Here is a 15,614-nt window from a genome sequence, read left to right as displayed (position 1 = left end):
CAACACATATATACAGATATTAAAAAAGAAGAGATGGAAACATTTCATGTATCTTTTCCCCCTCTCTTGTTTAGGACCACCTGGTGTGCCTGGAATTACTAAAAACGGCCGTGATGGTGCTCAGGGTGAACCCGGGCTGCCAGGGGATCCTGGGACTCCTGGGACTGTTGGGGCTCAGGGAACTCCAGGAATATGTGACACGTCGGCTTGCATGGGAGCTGTTGCAGCATCAACTTCCAAAAAATCATAAACCAACAGTACAAGAAGTGAAGAAGTGACTGAATATTTAAATAAACAGTGCATTGTAAAAAAACAGAATCCTTCTAGTGCTAAAAGGACAGATGCTCCTTCTGTCCTATTAAGTGGAGACTTTGACACAGTTCTATGAAAAAGAAAGCATCAGATGAAAACTTTTAATTAAAAGATGCTTTATGACTATCTTTTCCTCCCCCCAATTATTTTCCAGAATTTTTACTGCTAAACAACCTCACCTTTCCTTCCTCCCTTTGCTCAAGAGACCTGCAAGAGGAAGCATTGCTCCTTTTTACCATCACCCCCCATGTACTAAAGATCACGACTTTCTGCTAAGAAAGTTTGAGCCTTGTCCAATGAATTCCTTGGTGCTGCTCCCACTGACTTCAGTCCTGCAGGTTTGTGCACTCAGACACGTTGTTAAGGCACTCAGGCACCGAGCTGCCTCTTCCATCAGTGGAAATCAGGCATTTCTGTTTCCTGCATTTTAACATCTGAACCTTCTGGCCTAAGGAATGACCATTGCTTAAGTCTGTGCTGCCAGTTAGAAATTTTCAGATTGCACCTCAAATATTTGCCAAGACTAGTAAACAGTAAACCTCTTGCAAGCAAATTCTGCAACAGGAGTAATGTAAATATTTTAATTTCCAGGGAAGAATTTCTGTATATTTCCATATGATAACGAAGGAAATGAAGTAACAGAATTTTCGTGACCTCTACTTCAGCTATTTGCACAGTAATTGTGATGGAACCCCACCTAAGAAAGGATGCTTTTTAAAGTCCAGCCAAAACCACCTGTATGAACTGTTGTAAAAATAAAAGGAGATTTTTTTTAACCTTTTCTTTGTGATGTTGTAAGTGTCATTATACAAATCAAATTAACTTGGCTAAACTCCCTTTTCCAGAACTGGTTTTACTAGGATCGTTTGGACATAAACTGCTGCACAATTGTTCTTATCAGTGATTTAAACCAGTGATAATTTTGGTAGAACTTTTTATACTTTAAAACTTGCTAGCATCATCTATTTAAAAAAAATTAATAAAACTACACTCAGCTCAGACACAGTTCTATTTCTGTCCTACATGCCAAAGCCTATGAACAAAGCATCATATTTCTCTTTAAATATAAAAATAGTTTGTGCATTTAAATATCTACTGTTTAAAATATGCCACTTTTGGTCTAAAGTAACAGCACAAGAACCTGTTGGACAGTTGTATGGCAGATATTAAAAATAGTACTGAATTTAAAAATTCCAACACCATTGCAGTACTCTTTGGAGCTAATTATGTTAAATATGTACACAAATGCAAAATTCATAATACACACAGTTTAGAAACTATGCACTTGTCCAAGTAACCAATACAATATTTACATTTGGAATGGGAAAATGGGCATTATATGGTAACTTAAGTTTCTTTTTACACTGGAAGACTGAGTTTGCATCTAGGCATTAAAATGACAGGCAGATAGATGTTCTACAACCCTTCCAATCTGTACTGCAATGTCTTTTAAAAAGAAAGTAAAAGCAAACAATTAAATAGACCCCAAAGCAGGATGACAAATGGATTTTGTATAACTAAAGGGTTAAAATAGTCATGACATTTTCTTGTAGCTTCTGGTCCCAAAGCCCCTTGAACTGATTTCCATTGCTGGTAGTTAACTTCCATTTCCATTTGCAATAAAGAATGTTTCCTTTAAATTTCTATTTATATATATATTTACAAGTTACACTTTCAAATTCCTATTCAGCATGTAAATGCAAAGAATAAAGCACAGTTTGGACTACTGTCACACAATTCAGGGTGGGCAGCTCAGGCTATTTGGTCTCCATAGCTGTGCGGTTTTCCTGTGCTGGACACATGACACATGAGTCTGGCCTTCCAATTTTTAATCTCCTGCCTGTTTTACCACAGAACACAGTCTCAAATTCCTAAAAAAAAAAAAAAATCAAAATACAAAAGATGAACGTTATATTTCATGCAGATGTCTACTTGAGATGGATGCTTTTGTTTCATTAGTGCCATCATTAGGAAGGAAGAAGGGCCATACCCATATTCAGACCAGCAGGTTTTCCAATACACACCCTCCTAAAATTCTTGGCAGAGCCAGAATTACTCTGGAGCTGCAACTACTGCTGAGGAGAATGGGAGCTGCTTTTAAGGCATGTAACCCTTTAACTCTGCCCACCCATTCAATACAGTGTGGGCATGTAGCTGTGATCCCTCCCTGAATTAACTAGAAACCTGTGAAAGAGGGAGAAAATAGAGAAAATGCAGGATGGAGGAATGATTGAAGATAATGTTAATTTTATATTGTTGTCCAAATAGGATCATGCAATCAGGAATTGGGTAACTAAAAAAATTAATTTTAAAATCTGATTTGGAAACACTGACTGAAGACAGCCTGTCAGTTCTCACTAGTGAACTCAAACAGCTGAAAGAAACAAAATATAAAGTTCAAGGATATGGTGGGTCCTTCACAAACAGCATCAAGCAGAAGCTTTGCACCTCAGTTACACGTTATGACAGCTTTAAAACATTTCCCATTTTTACCAAGACCAAAAATGAAACGAGATTTCAAACCTGCTTCAGGGAGTCGCCGTGCCTTTCCTGAATGTACTTGAGGAATGCAGTTGTCCACTGTAAAGTTGTCGCCTTGTCAGTGTCAATTGTGCAGAAGGGAACGAGGAGATTGAGCTCGTCACAACAAACCCGGATCCTGCGCCTGCAGGCAAACACCCAAAACCATCAGCCACGAGCCAGAGGGAAGGGAAAAATACACAAAACAGGAGGACCACTCACATGTGCTACCAGCCATGGACTTTGGGGACTGCTTTGTGTTTGCTACAAGCTTTGTGTATTAGTTTTGTTACACACAAGTCACCTTATCTTCACAGAATGGGTGAAATCTTTTGAAATCTTTTTGTTTGTTTACAGAGTAAAAACACAAAGACAACAACAACGAAAGAGATTTTTTTTCCCTCTAACAAACACCAAACCCTCACCCCTCCTGCACTGCTTGTTCTTGGAGCTAACACAAAATACATCAAGTTTACATTTCCTCTGGATAATCAGAGAATTGCAGTACCACTCTTTTAGGCTTCGAGAGGTGTTTCATGGGCCCTGCTCCCAGAATTACCTCCTGTCTCTCTCCAGGCGGTTGTGCCTTTCCCTTCTCTGGGCGCTTCCATCCTGGGAACCACTTTGTACCTGCACACTGGAGCTGGGCTGTGCTGACTGCCAGGGGCCCTGGGCAGCTGCAGTGCTCTGGGTGTTGTCCCGGGCGTTCCGAATCTCACCGAGAGGTTTGCGATCCATGTTCGGATCCAACAGATTTATTCGGCTGCAACTTCTGTTTATGGCTTGCTTGCATAAGGTGTCTTGTTGGAAAAATAAAAGATGGAAAGAATTACCTGTTTATTACTGTGCCACTGAACTGAAAATAGTGATCATGGAAAGGTTTTTTGGGTGCTTTATTTATGCAGAATAATCTTTGAAGCTTTACTGCCAGCCTACATTGATTCTTACAGCAAGACCTGCAGAAGACCTAAGGCACTGCTTGCTATTTCAAAATCCACCCAGCTTCTGTTTTCTCAGAGATGCCACTGAGATTTTGCCTGCCTGTGGTGAGCACTTGAGGCAGCCCTTAAAATGTTCTGCAGTTTGATACTGACTGGGTCTGCTGGATCAGCTTTGGGGTCAAAATGTACCCCTCTGCCACGGGGTTTGGTGGTGTTTGGTCAAAGGCTGCACTCAATGATCTTGGAGGTCTTTCCCAACCTTCATGGTTCTATGATTCCAAAGAAACCAGCTGCTGACCCAAGGCCCAGATTTTCAAAGGTACTTTGTAACCTCAAGTCTCCTCATTTCATGAGATGCTTAAACTCATAGGTGTTGAACCTCCTTGGAAAAATCTAGCCCCATGCTGCCTATTGAGCATCTCTGCCATAAAACCTCACCTCCCACATTCATTAAAATCATATTAATTCCAGAAAAGACACATATTCAGAAAAAAAAAATTAGATTTGAAGACCAAGAGAAAACTAAGTGAAAAGAAGATAAATGGTTTACCTCCAACTTTAATCCAAACTTCCTCAGGCAAAGCTTTATTTATAGCACCTACTGTCTGTTTTGTGGATTCAACTTCCTGATAGAGAAAAGGGAATGTCTTGGGTATCCCAAGGTCTTGATGTTTGGCAGCTTCCAAAATAGTGCAAGATGTTCCACAGGTCTGTGAAAACAAAAAGGAAATACTTACAGGACTATATACATTAAACCAAAATAGACTTGATATCTTTCTGCTAGCTTTTAAAATTACTTCTTCAGGCAGAATAAATCCCAAATACACACAACCATGGCGTTTTGACAGAGTGATGAATTTTAGGGACATCTCTGACATTTCTCAGTGCCATGCTGTCACTTTTGCTTCAGAGGTTACTGCAAGTTGTGGAGGGGTAAATATCTTTATCACCAAAATGAATTGGAAAGAAAGGAACTATAGAAAATGGTCTCCTTCTTGTCTTGCACAGATGAAACTAATGATAAACTGATAAATTCCAGAAAAAAAGAAATCGGGTGGCCCACCTCATGACTGGGACACACAGAATTACAAATGCCACAAAAGTGACTTGACTGCCCTAAAGATTATTAAATAAATTGCATTACAGATCATCCCTATTCAAACCCAGCCACGGTCTACCACAAACCTTCAGAATTCTACCACACCCAGGGAGTAAATACTATCAGCACTGGAACTTGGCAGAGGAGTTACCTGTGCTTGGGAAGGATTAGCACTTCCAGCAGCAGAACATGCATTCATGGTAAAGAACGGGTAAGTAAATGGTAAGGAATGTGTGGCAGGTGCAGCCTTATTTTTCCCTAGTGCAGCACACCTGTTCCCTTGCTGGTGAAGAGGAACACCCACCACTTCTGAGGGCTGGCGGATCAATGTCACTAAACTTCAAACAAAAACAAACACAGAAAACATACCAGGCTGACTGCTTGGAAATGAGTGCAGAAATAAAGTACAGCTACAAATATTCTAGAAACTATCACCAAGAAACCACTTCCGTTTATTGTAAACAGAAATCACAGTTATTGCCCACTTCAGAGGCCAAATAAAAGAAAAGAAAAATCGGTCAAGGAGGTATTTTATTCTGCGCAGTAACAAGGTGCTTCACACCTCAATAAAACATTTTGTCAGCACATTAAGATAGGTACAGGGTTAGGTTGCAAAACAATATTTTTGATCAAAGCTTTCCCCATAGTCAGGACTCCACATTATAAACCAAATCTATTATTATTATTATTATTATTATTATTATTATTATAAAAAATTCTGCTTTGCTTTTAGTAAGCTGCGCATTAAAACTAGGTAATGCTCTCTCGCCTTTATTTACAGTACATGTTATCAAGAATAAAATTGTAAAGTAATTAATTTTGGAACTCCATGCTGTACCATTTATGCAATAAACAGAGGGGCCTAAGCTGAGCTCCCTGGAGTCGCAGCCACGTTTGATGGCACAGTTTAACAAAGCCCAACCCATCCTTCTCATACATTAAAACAAGCACTATTCTTAGGCTTCACTTAGCAAATCACTTTTGAACTACACGATACATAGTTTAACAACATAAACTAAAAGTAATTGCAACACACTTGTTAAGAGTTACTCCAGATTCTTGGGGTTCTTGACATCTGGGGTTTTCTGTCGGGCTGCTGTTGAATCTGTCTTCCAACCGAGCTCTGACTGCAGGTTTAGATCTAACCTCTGGTGCCAGTGCCGAATTTTCAACAAATATGTTTTCCTTATTCTCCCCCAAGAAATTTTCACCCTGTTTAGCTTTTGCTACACTGCATCCCGAGACTTCTACAGAGCTACTACTGCTGGGCGCTTTCTCTCTTTGGCTCCCCGGGAGGTTGGACTCGCTAAGTAACATCATCCTGAGCTCCTGCAAGTCAGCATAGCCCAGGTGCGGGTTAGAACTCGGCCAGTAGCTGTCACAAGGCAAGCCTGACTGACAGGTAACTGGGCAGACCGACTGGTTCCCAGAGCTGCTGGATGAGCCCCCGTCCTGACTGGTGCTGGGGGAGGGCTGCTGCAGAGGCGGCTCTGCAGAGGGGCCAGGCGAGGAGAAAGCGCTGAGCCTGGCTTCCACTTCACCTTCGCTACTCTGCGCCTCCGTGTGTGAGCAAAGTATGTGCTGCAGCTGGGTGTACTCAATGTCCATCATCTCCACCAGGCTGGCCTCGGGGGTGGCGAAGCCAAGGTTTTGCTCACCAAAGGAACTGTCACTTGAGCCTCCAGGTCCGACAGCAACGGGAGCGGGGTCAGGAACACTAGCTGGGCTCTGAGGAATGGTCTGAGGCTCCTCGGGGGCTGATCCTGACATGGCTACAGCAAACCTAATCAGTTACCACTGTCCCTTTCAACAGAAAACCATAAAACCTTCAACAATTGTCAGTACTATCCATTAAAAAAACAAACAAACAAAAACAACCCAAAGGCAGGAAAAAAAAAAATATTGCACTTAACACTGATTGGCGAGGTAAGAGAGCGGGGACCAAGCTGCCGCTGGCGGGGTACCTGACACCCTGACCATGTCTCCCCCCCGGGTGAGACCCGCCCTCCCCCTCCAGCACAGCTGCTCACGACAAACGGCCTTCACCTGTCCCCGCCCCGGCCTCGGCGGGGAGCCTGCGGGCACTCTGCGGCCTGGCAGCCCCTGAGCCAGCGGCCGGACGGCGGCGGGGCAGGCGGGGCGGGCGGGAGCGGGGCCCCGCGGCCGGGGGCAGCCGTGGGGAGCGGGGCGGGCCGGGCCGGGCCGGGCGGGGGCGGGAGGGGACGCGCGGGCCCTCAGCCCGGCCGAGCGCTGCCCGAGCGCGCCGCGCGCCGCCGCCAACGGCTGCGCGTAACCGCCGCCCGCGCGTGGGGCCGCGCGCCCCGCCCCGCCCCCTGAGGCCGGCCCCGCCCCAGCCACGCCCCCTCAGCGCTAACATTGACTCGGAGCCCGGGCAGGCCACGCCCCCTCAGCGCTAACATTGACTCGGAGCCCGGGCAGGCCCCGCCCCCTCAGCGCTAACATTGACTCGGAGCCCGGGCAGGCCACGCCCCTCAGCGCTAACATTGACTCGGAGCCCGGGCAGGCCACGCCCCTCAGCGCTGAAATCGACTCGGAGGCCGTGTAGGCCCCGCCCTCGCCCCGCCCCTCAGCGCTGAAGTTGACGCGGGGCCCGCGCCGCTCGCACACGGCGGTAAACGGGGCCGCCGGTGCTGTGAGGCGACGAGAGAAAAGAACGTGTGACTGCAATGTGTGTTTACAGATGTATTGCAGGTTCTGGAAGCACAGTTCACTGTTTTTAGTTGATTTGAGGTGTTATGCCAGGTTTTAATTAATTTAAACCTCTTGGCTGCTTAGTCTATAAACTGTTAGTTGGCTCTGTCGCTAACGGAAAGCTCCCAGAGAACAGCGGCCAGGGCTCAGCCGCGCTGAGGGGACTGCCCCCACTGCACCAACAGCATCGAAAGCGGCACGGGGCAGGCAAACCAGGGCCGCTTGTGCGGGAAGGAAAAGGCAACAAAACCGGCTGGATTAACGGGAAAAGTCAGCTGGAATGACGGGGATCGCTTGTCATTCCCCACGAGGGGCCCTGGGGCCGCCTCAGCCCCGCGCCCCGCGGGGACAGCCCGACCGGGGCAGCGATGGGCCCCGGCCGGATAACAGAAGGGAAAACTGAAGGGAAAAGGGTCCCAAGGCAGGCAGTGTGCACTGACATGTCCATGAAATGCAGCCACAGTCCGACAGTCTCACTCGTGACTTTGCTCCAGACAAAACCCCAGAAATTTTAAAAGCAGTTTTGTGCACACTGAACTCAACACACAGTTTCCGACTTCTTTAACCCTCCTCCACAATCCCCTTTACAATGCTCAAGTTGGAATAGTACAGCCTTTTATAGGCATAGTAATATTTCTGCTTATATTGTTCTAGACTTTACAGGGGTTTTTACAGAAAAAAAATTATCAAAATATTCTTTGGAATGTTAACTTAGTACAAATATAGACAAAAGCTCAAAATAGTGAATTCTTTCATGTTAATCCAAAGTTTGGACAAAGCCAGAGAACTGTTTTTCTCTTTCTTGCAATGCAGGATAATCATTTATTACCATTTTTAGTCTCTGTAAATTGAGTTAAATTGTTACATTGGTTTCAGCCTGGCTTTTACCTCCTGCTGCTGTGGAGAATACGGGAACCCTGCTGCAAATTCCAACTCCAGCTGATTGTTAACTACATAAAGCTGGGCTTTAACACAATCACTGGGGCCTGTGCTGTCGATTTTTTTGCCACTTGATCTCTGGGAGGATGGATTTAGCGATCCTAAAGCATAAACAGATTTCCCCAAACTACTAAAGGAGAATTTCCTAGAAGATGAAAAGCCACGCATCTATTTCATAAAAATGTAAAGCCAAGAAATTCATAAATGGTGTAACCTGAATTAATGCTTTTTCTTTACTTCAGATTTTTTTTAATGTAAAAATCTTCTAATTCCAAGCACTCTGATTCAAATGTAGAAAAACCCCTTCAAAATAAATTAGGAGATGCCTTAGAACTGAGAAAAGAACCATTAGCAGAGATTTTTGCTGTTCTTTAGAGGACCCACATTCAAACATTGGCCGGCTGTGACATCCTGCAAAACGTCTGTCATTAAACTGTGAGGAAACAAAACCATGTGCCATCAGTCTCTCATGGTTTGTTGAGAAAAAGTAAAATGTAAAAAAATAATACACACATACACATTTAAGAAATGGACAACAGCTCTCTGTAGGTGTTTATTCTACTTACAGTAACAAAAACCTGTGAAGTCCCATATTTTAATGTACAGTGATATATTTTGCCATATAAAATACAATTTACAGAAATTTCTATCAAGTAAACCTAAACAAAGACACATTTTGCATACTTTTATGTATGTCTTTAAATTAGAAACATCTCATTAAGAAAAAAAATCTTACACCGTATTTGATGTTCGCATTTAATACGATTTCTTTGCATGTTACCGTTTCCCCTCAGGTTCAGGACACAGACGATCATTTCAGCCAGCAAATCCTGGATGTACAAGGACCTCAAGGATGTACCAGTGTGACTGTGGTGACACACACCCTACCTGTCATATAGTCCTCAAGATGCAAAACGTTTACAGGAATCTGATTTTAAATTTCCAAATCTATTTTAGCAAAATACCAAAATATTTACCCAGCGGTTAATGTACACATTCAAATAAACTAGTGGGGGTTTATTTCACACTTTAGAATTATATGCTTGAGGACTACATGGGAAGTAGCAATGTGATGTATTTCACCATGGAAAATGTCCCTCTTCAATCACAACATGATGTACCACCATAATTTAAACTTTAATGCAGCTGTATCTTTTTCAGTGGAGAGTTTTATATACACTGCCAGCCTAAGTAGGGCTTAACAAAAGAACAGTATCATTTATTTTTCAAGAACCCTTTTAGAATGAAAGAGCACTTCTATAATGAAAAGTTCAATCAAATTGGGACATTTCCTAAATCTGTGGAAAAATTCTGCAAAACCTAAACAAAACCAAAAAATGTTCCACTAAATCAGTTCAACTGAAGTAACAGATTTAGTGGCCTATTTAACCAAATTCTCTTCCTTCCTTTGGTTTACCACTTTTTGAAATAAATGTCTGATGCTTTTTTAAGTTTCGCTGGTTATAAAGGTGCTATTCTTATATTATCTTTAATGACAGGTTTGTAAACATGGGATATTTAAAACCTCATGAAAAATAACTATGTATGACATGTTTCTTTGCTGTACACTTAACAGATGGATTCCAGACCCAAAATGTATATATAAAAGGACTATAGTGCACTTTAAGCTTATAATATTCCATTTTCAAATCCTCCATCAGTCACAAGTAATTATTAACACTGTTCTTTTGCAGCTTTTTCCTAAACACATGACCCTTCCATTGTAAAAGAAACATGACACCAACATTTTTAGTGTGTGCTGTATGAACAATTTTGACACCAAAATATCACATAAATGAGATGTAAAGGTATGGCTCCTCAGGTCTGGATTAAATTCTCCTATAAAATTACAATTCAAGTTACTGAAAAACATAACTTTATAATCTCAAAAAGCAATATGCTCTTCTTAGACTTTTTCCATTTCTGTACTGTAAATGGAAACTTTAAGATAAAGATGCAAGTAGAAAAAACAAAATTTCAGTACAGGTAACATAGTGAATCTTTATAAGAAAAACATTATGCACAAAATGCAGCAAGTGAAAGTCCAATATCTTCTTGCTTTTCACCTATCTGATTATTTTCATTCACAGTTGTTCAAAAATTGCTAATTTGTCAGTACACCGGGTAAGGCTAGTTTTACAACAGAATTTTTTAAAAGGTGAGAATATGTACAGTATTTACAGATGTGCAGTCCTTGCTGTGTTGCAAAAGTGTATTATTTGTGGGAAGTATCAGTCACAGTTCTATGACTGATTGTTGGAAGATGAAGCTTCAGTTTCTACTGGTTTCTGAGTTTCCTTCGGTGTTTCTGGCTTTGTCTCTTTACCAGTTTCCTTACTCTTACTCCTATCTTTGCGATCTTTCCCTCTGTCCCTGTCACGATCTCGATCTCTGTCTCGATCCCTTTCTTTTTCCCGGCTTCGATCCCGGTCCCTGTCTTTCTCTCTGTCACGATCCCTGTCTCTGCTTCTCGATCGCTCTCTATCACGTCTTCTGTAAGAGTCCCTCTCTCTGTTTCTTGTCCTATCTCGGTCTCTGCTTCTTTCCCAGTCCTTACCCCGCTCCGAATCCTTGTCTCTATCTTTGTTTTGGCTCCTATCTCTATTTTTATCCCATTCCTTGTCTCTGTGTCTCTCCCAGTCCCTGTCTCTGTTCCAGTTTCTACCACGGTCTCTTTCCCAAGGTCTGCCATGTTCTCGATCCCTTCGTCTTTCCTCAAAGCCTCGACCTTGGCGATTATCTGCTTGTTGAGGCTCTGGCTGATCCAAACCCTTATCTTTATTTCCTCCCTCATATCTCTCTCTCTGTCTCCCTTCAAATCCCTGGCCTCTATAGTCAGGATTTTTGCCTTCTCGGAAGTCAGATGTGGGCCACTGTCCTTCAGAGTCATGTCCTTGTCCAGACATATTGGAAAAAGATGGAGGTGGTCCACCTTCCTCCCACATATCTTTTCTGTGAGTTGGTGGATGGCTTGGAAGGTCCAGGAGTGGTCTTGGCGGCGGTTTCATACCTTGTGGTGACTGACCCTGGTAATGAAATCTAGGAGGCTCATCTTCTTCCGGAAACATTGGAGGTGTGCCTCCTCTTGGTCCTCCAAACTGATGTGGTCCTGGACCTCTCTGGTTGGAAAATCGGGGTGGTGGGCTCCCTCTCCGTTCTTCATATGGCTGTGGCAAAAGTCCCCTTGGACCAGGCATGTGATTTGGAGCTGGACCTCTCTGCCCTTCAAATTGATTTGGGTGAGGCCCTCTTGGTCCCCCAAAATGACCTGGGGCTGGACCTCTTGGCCCTCCAAACTGAGGGCCTCCTCTCTGCCCTTTAAATTGACCTGGTGGAGGTCGTCTTTGACCTCCAAAAGGAAAAGCTGAAGGTCCTCTGTTTCCCATAAACTGAGGGGAATCTGGTCCTTCGAACTGTCCTGGAGGCCCCATCATTTCATCATATTGGGAATCTGGGAATTCCATTTGTTCCATGTGAGGTTCCCTATGATCTTCAAAATGAGATGGTGACATTCCTCTTGGACCACCATGATAAGAAGGGGCAGGGCCCCTATTATCACCAAAAAGAGGTGGTCCATGCTGTGCAGAAAATAAGGAAGGAATGGGACCCTTTTGACCTCCAAATCTTCCAGACTGAGGCCCTCTTTGCCCATCATTATTTGGAAAACCATGCTCTTCAGAGAACTGTGGAGCTGGCCCTCTAAAATTAGGTCCATGAGGTGCTCCAGGTGCATTGAGCATCATTGGAGGTCCCCCTTTCTGCCCAGACATAGGAAACCCTCGGTTTTCCTCAAAGTGCTGTGGGGGAGGTCCACCTTCACCCTGAATTGGTGCGGATTCAGTTTGTTCCACAAACTGATGAGAGTGAGGATTTCTTTGTTCATCATATTGCACTGATGAAAGACCCATCTCTGGTTCAAAGTGTCCAGCTGCCTTTTCCTGCTGAGGAAACATTGTATTTGAAAAGGAATCCCTTCCCATTGCTTCCTTTGACTCATTTGACCATGACAGTTGATGCATATCTTGCAAAGACGGGCTGTCATTTGATGTAGACAAATTAGGCTGAAAAGATGTACTTGGAGGTGTTGGAAGCAGTACTTTACGTATAGGTTTGGAAGCAGCAGGATCTCCAGAAGTTGCTTGACTCAAGTTTTCCAAAGTAACTTGAATTGTGTGTTCAAATTTGCTGTTAGATGTCTCTTTCTGGGGCACCGTAGATGTCTGCTCACTTGAAACCCAATTATCAGCAGTAAAACCAGGCTGAGTAGTGGAAATTAAAGCATTATCTTCCTTACCAAGTGAAGTCTGCAAAGCATTTGGAAAACTTGCTGGAGCAACTTCTCTTGTGGATATCTCATTCTGTACTATCTGTGGCTTTACTCGAGAATCAGCACTGTCATTCTCTGTTGCCATCCTTCGAGCCTGTCGAGGATCTCTGTTCTGCCTTGGGTCACAGCCCTGGTTTAAAACTTGTGCTTGCTGATTTAAAGAAGGTAAATCTACTTTTTGAGTAGCTTGCTGGTCCTGATGGAATAATTCAGGCTTAATTAGGGAAGCTTTTGCTGGTGGAGGTGACATTAAAGCATCAGACACTGAGAAGTGAGCCATTGAAACACCAACAGCTGCTCTTTGTTGTCTGAGGGCTTCTTCTTGTTCCTCAAGCTGCCTTTTCTGTTCTTCTATTTGTTTGTTTAGTTCTTCCAACATTTTTTGCTGTTCTACCAAGGAAGAGGAAGCAGATAAATCAGACACAAATGAAGCAGGTGTTTCTGAAGAACTGCTTTTACTGTCTGTATACATTTTGTTGGGTAAATCATCAACAGCAACTTTTGCTTCTTCCAAGATGGTTTCATCCTCTGGATCATAGGCCTCATCCTCTAGTTCTGCTGTAGTAGATGGCTTTTCCACATTGTACCGTTTGTCACTTTCACCAGTCTGCATTTCAAAGGCTTTCTCTGGACCATATTCTTCCTCGGGATCATAAGGTCTGTCATCCTCCTCCTCTTCTATGGCTTTGTCCTTGGACATCTGCCCAAACTGCTGCACAATGGGGTCTAACAGAGGAACTGCTGACATCCCGCTATCTGCTGCAGCTTGGCTTTCCTGACTGGAAGACTGAACAGTTCCAGAATCCTTGGCAAGAGGCTCAAAAGTTTTCTTTTTCCCAAAGAGGGTCTGCAGGATGTGCTCAAGGGGTGTGGCAGATTTGGAGGACGCTGAGTGCGTGGCAGTGCTGCTTGCAGGAGCGGCTGTTGAAATTGGTGGTGTCACAGTAGTTGTGGGGCCACTTTTAATGGACGACAGTATTTTTAATACTGAAGGTGTCACTGCTGAGGTGTCTGGAATGGGAAGTGGGGGTGGAGGTGGAGGTGGAGGTGGTGGAGGAGATCCAGGTGGTGTTGTACTCACAGTGGAGTCTCCTGAATAAAGTGTGTATTTTGGTGTTTTCTTCTCTTGTGAAGCTGGAGGCCCTTTAGAGAACAGCGATGGTTCGGCTTCCTCATGTGCTTGAATTCTGCTTCGCTTCTCCTCCACTTTTTCTGTCTCAGTGGCAGGACGTTTCCCTTTCTGACAAATAACTAACCCAAGGATTAAGTTTGGCCGAGATGACTCAAGACCTGAAAGAGAACACAAAGACTGTATATGTAAAAATCTGATTTATAATGATGCTTTCGGTAAAAAACTATTATTTAACAAAGTGGCAGGTACAAAAGTCATAAAGGTAACACTTTTCTAAATTCCACAGACCTATTAGCAATTTTCATTAGTCTATAGGCATATGCATTTGTATTTTTTACTTTTTATGTATATTTATATGTAAGTTTAAAAGTTTAAATTTCTTCCTCAATATTTTTAATAAAAGATTACAGCACCAGGCATCTTTGTAAAAGTCTTTCTGCAAAAGTTCAAACCGAAGCAAGCTGTTATTTTTGTATCTTTACGTTGTTTCTACTGTTCAACTACCCCCACCTCTCCTCCTGAAAAATCAAATATTTACATTCAGTTTGCAAATATGCACTGAGACACTGAAAAGTGGGAAAACCTGGGCTAAACATTGCCATGTGTCATATAATCTGTGCTAAAAGTCCACATTGACACCGATCTATAAATATTTTGTCTGTCTCCAAGTTAAACAAACACCAATAATGGCAAAAAACAAACACATCAAACAGTGTTTGGAAACAGTGTTAAAGCTAGTAATTACTGCCAGTTTGTTGTGGTTTTTTTCCAGCCAGACATTATTTTAAGAGGCGAGAGAAGCAGGGAAACTTCGGATGTCCTAAACAAGCCCAGGAGAGGTGTTTGGCTGGGCCAGCACCTGGTGAGGGGGCGAGATGCTTGGAGGGACACAGGGTGGGTATCAGGCCTTGATAGGTCAGTAAAAAACACAGACTAGGAGCAGAACTGCTCCTTTGTGAAGAGCTTCAGACTTGAAGGTGAAGTATATCCAGAAATGATAAGAAAGTTTCAGATAAAGAGGAAAAATGCAAAGGTCTGTAGGCCTGTCTCCTGCTACTGTATTTTTGCTTCTTACATGCACAGTTCCACTGGCAGATAAACATGCCCAGAATGAAGGGCAGAGACTAAACCCTCTAACATACAGTAGAGGTAAATGTAGAAGATCTTTTAACTTCTGGAATAAATGTACTTTAAAAGTCCCTCCTTTAAGGGCCACTGCCCTTCCCTATATGTGCCATTAGTTATGATTTCCATTCAGTAAGGGAGCAGTAGCATAGAAGCATAAAATAGCCTGTGAAATAAAAGATAATATTGCAAAATAAAAGATAATATTCATTGTGGATAAATAGTAATGTAAAAGATCTGACCTACTATGTTGACCCTTCTATTCAAGATCCCATAAGTAGTAGATTTTTCATATATGTTCCTTGTTCTTATTAAACCAACTCCTCAATAAGCAACAATTTTAAATATCTAATTGTTAGCACCAAAAACCTTTTGATACCAACACAGCCCCCAAGCCCCACAGCAGCAGATACATCCCATTAGCAAACCACATCCCATACATTAATCTGGTGAAACAACTCAGAAGTTTTACTGGGACTCCTAAATTTACCATCTAGAGAGGAAAAC

The 15,614-nt window shown here is 42.9% G+C and overlaps 3 protein-coding genes across 6 annotated transcripts in view; 1 reads left to right on the top strand and 2 right to left on the bottom strand.

The window, feature by feature from the left end:
- COL9A3 (collagen type IX alpha 3 chain) overlaps positions 1 to 1,086 on the top strand; it is a 34,001-nt gene extending 32,915 nt beyond the window's left edge. The window contains 1 exon segment of the mRNA XM_066331061.1: positions 75 to 1,086. Within this exon segment, the coding sequence (XP_066187158.1) occupies positions 75 to 250 (176 nt within the window). The 3' untranslated portion in view covers positions 251 to 1,086.
- Positions 469 to 6,856, bottom strand: TCFL5 (transcription factor like 5). Its single transcript, XM_066330872.1, has 6 exons — positions 5,909 to 6,856; positions 5,024 to 5,210; positions 4,324 to 4,483; positions 3,392 to 3,632; positions 2,836 to 2,977; positions 469 to 2,183 (listed from the first exon to the last, which is right to left on the bottom strand). Exons 1-6 carry the CDS (start codon positions 6,640 to 6,642, stop codon positions 2,070 to 2,072), a joined length of 1,578 nt encoding a protein of 525 aa, XP_066186969.1. The 5' UTR covers positions 6,643 to 6,856; the 3' UTR covers positions 469 to 2,069.
- Positions 6,857 to 9,043: 2,187 nt separating this feature from the next.
- Positions 9,044 to 15,614, bottom strand: part of DIDO1 (death inducer-obliterator 1) — a 48,606-nt gene continuing 42,035 nt past the window's right edge. For 2 of the 4 annotated variants that reach the window (XM_066330867.1, XM_066330868.1), the window contains exon 17: positions 9,044 to 14,140. In XM_066330867.1, coding sequence (XP_066186964.1) covers positions 10,767 to 14,140 — 3,374 coding nt within the window. In that variant the 3' untranslated portion in view covers positions 9,044 to 10,766. Of the gene's footprint in view, positions 14,160 to 15,614 lie in introns of all 4 variants that reach the window. The other 2 variants (XM_066330869.1, XM_066330871.1) reach the window with 2 other exon arrangements.

The sequence above is a fragment of the Sylvia atricapilla genome, chromosome 16 (assembly GCF_009819655.1).
Source record: "Sylvia atricapilla isolate bSylAtr1 chromosome 16, bSylAtr1.pri, whole genome shotgun sequence".
NCBI classification, from domain to species: domain Eukaryota; kingdom Metazoa; phylum Chordata; class Aves; order Passeriformes; family Sylviidae; genus Sylvia; species Sylvia atricapilla.
The sequence above is the reverse complement of the archived record's forward strand: the minus strand, read 5'-3'. Positions and strand labels throughout refer to the sequence as shown.

What these genes read in the sequence shown, in the direction of transcription:
- TCFL5 (XM_066330872.1), bottom strand. Translation starts at nt 6,642, where the DNA reads ATGTCAGGATCAGCCCCCGAGGAGCCTCAGACCATTCCTCAGAGCCCA. An exon ending in TCTGGAGTAACTCTTAACAA is followed by an intron (nt 5,211 to 5,908) that starts GTGTGTTGCAAT and finishes TTTTGTTTGAAG; the next exon opens with TTTAGTGACATTGATCCGCC. An exon ending in CGCCTGGAGAGAGACAGGAG is followed by an intron (nt 2,978 to 3,391) that starts GTAATTCTGGGA and finishes GTTTGCCTGCAG; the next exon opens with GCGCAGGATCCGGGTTTGTT.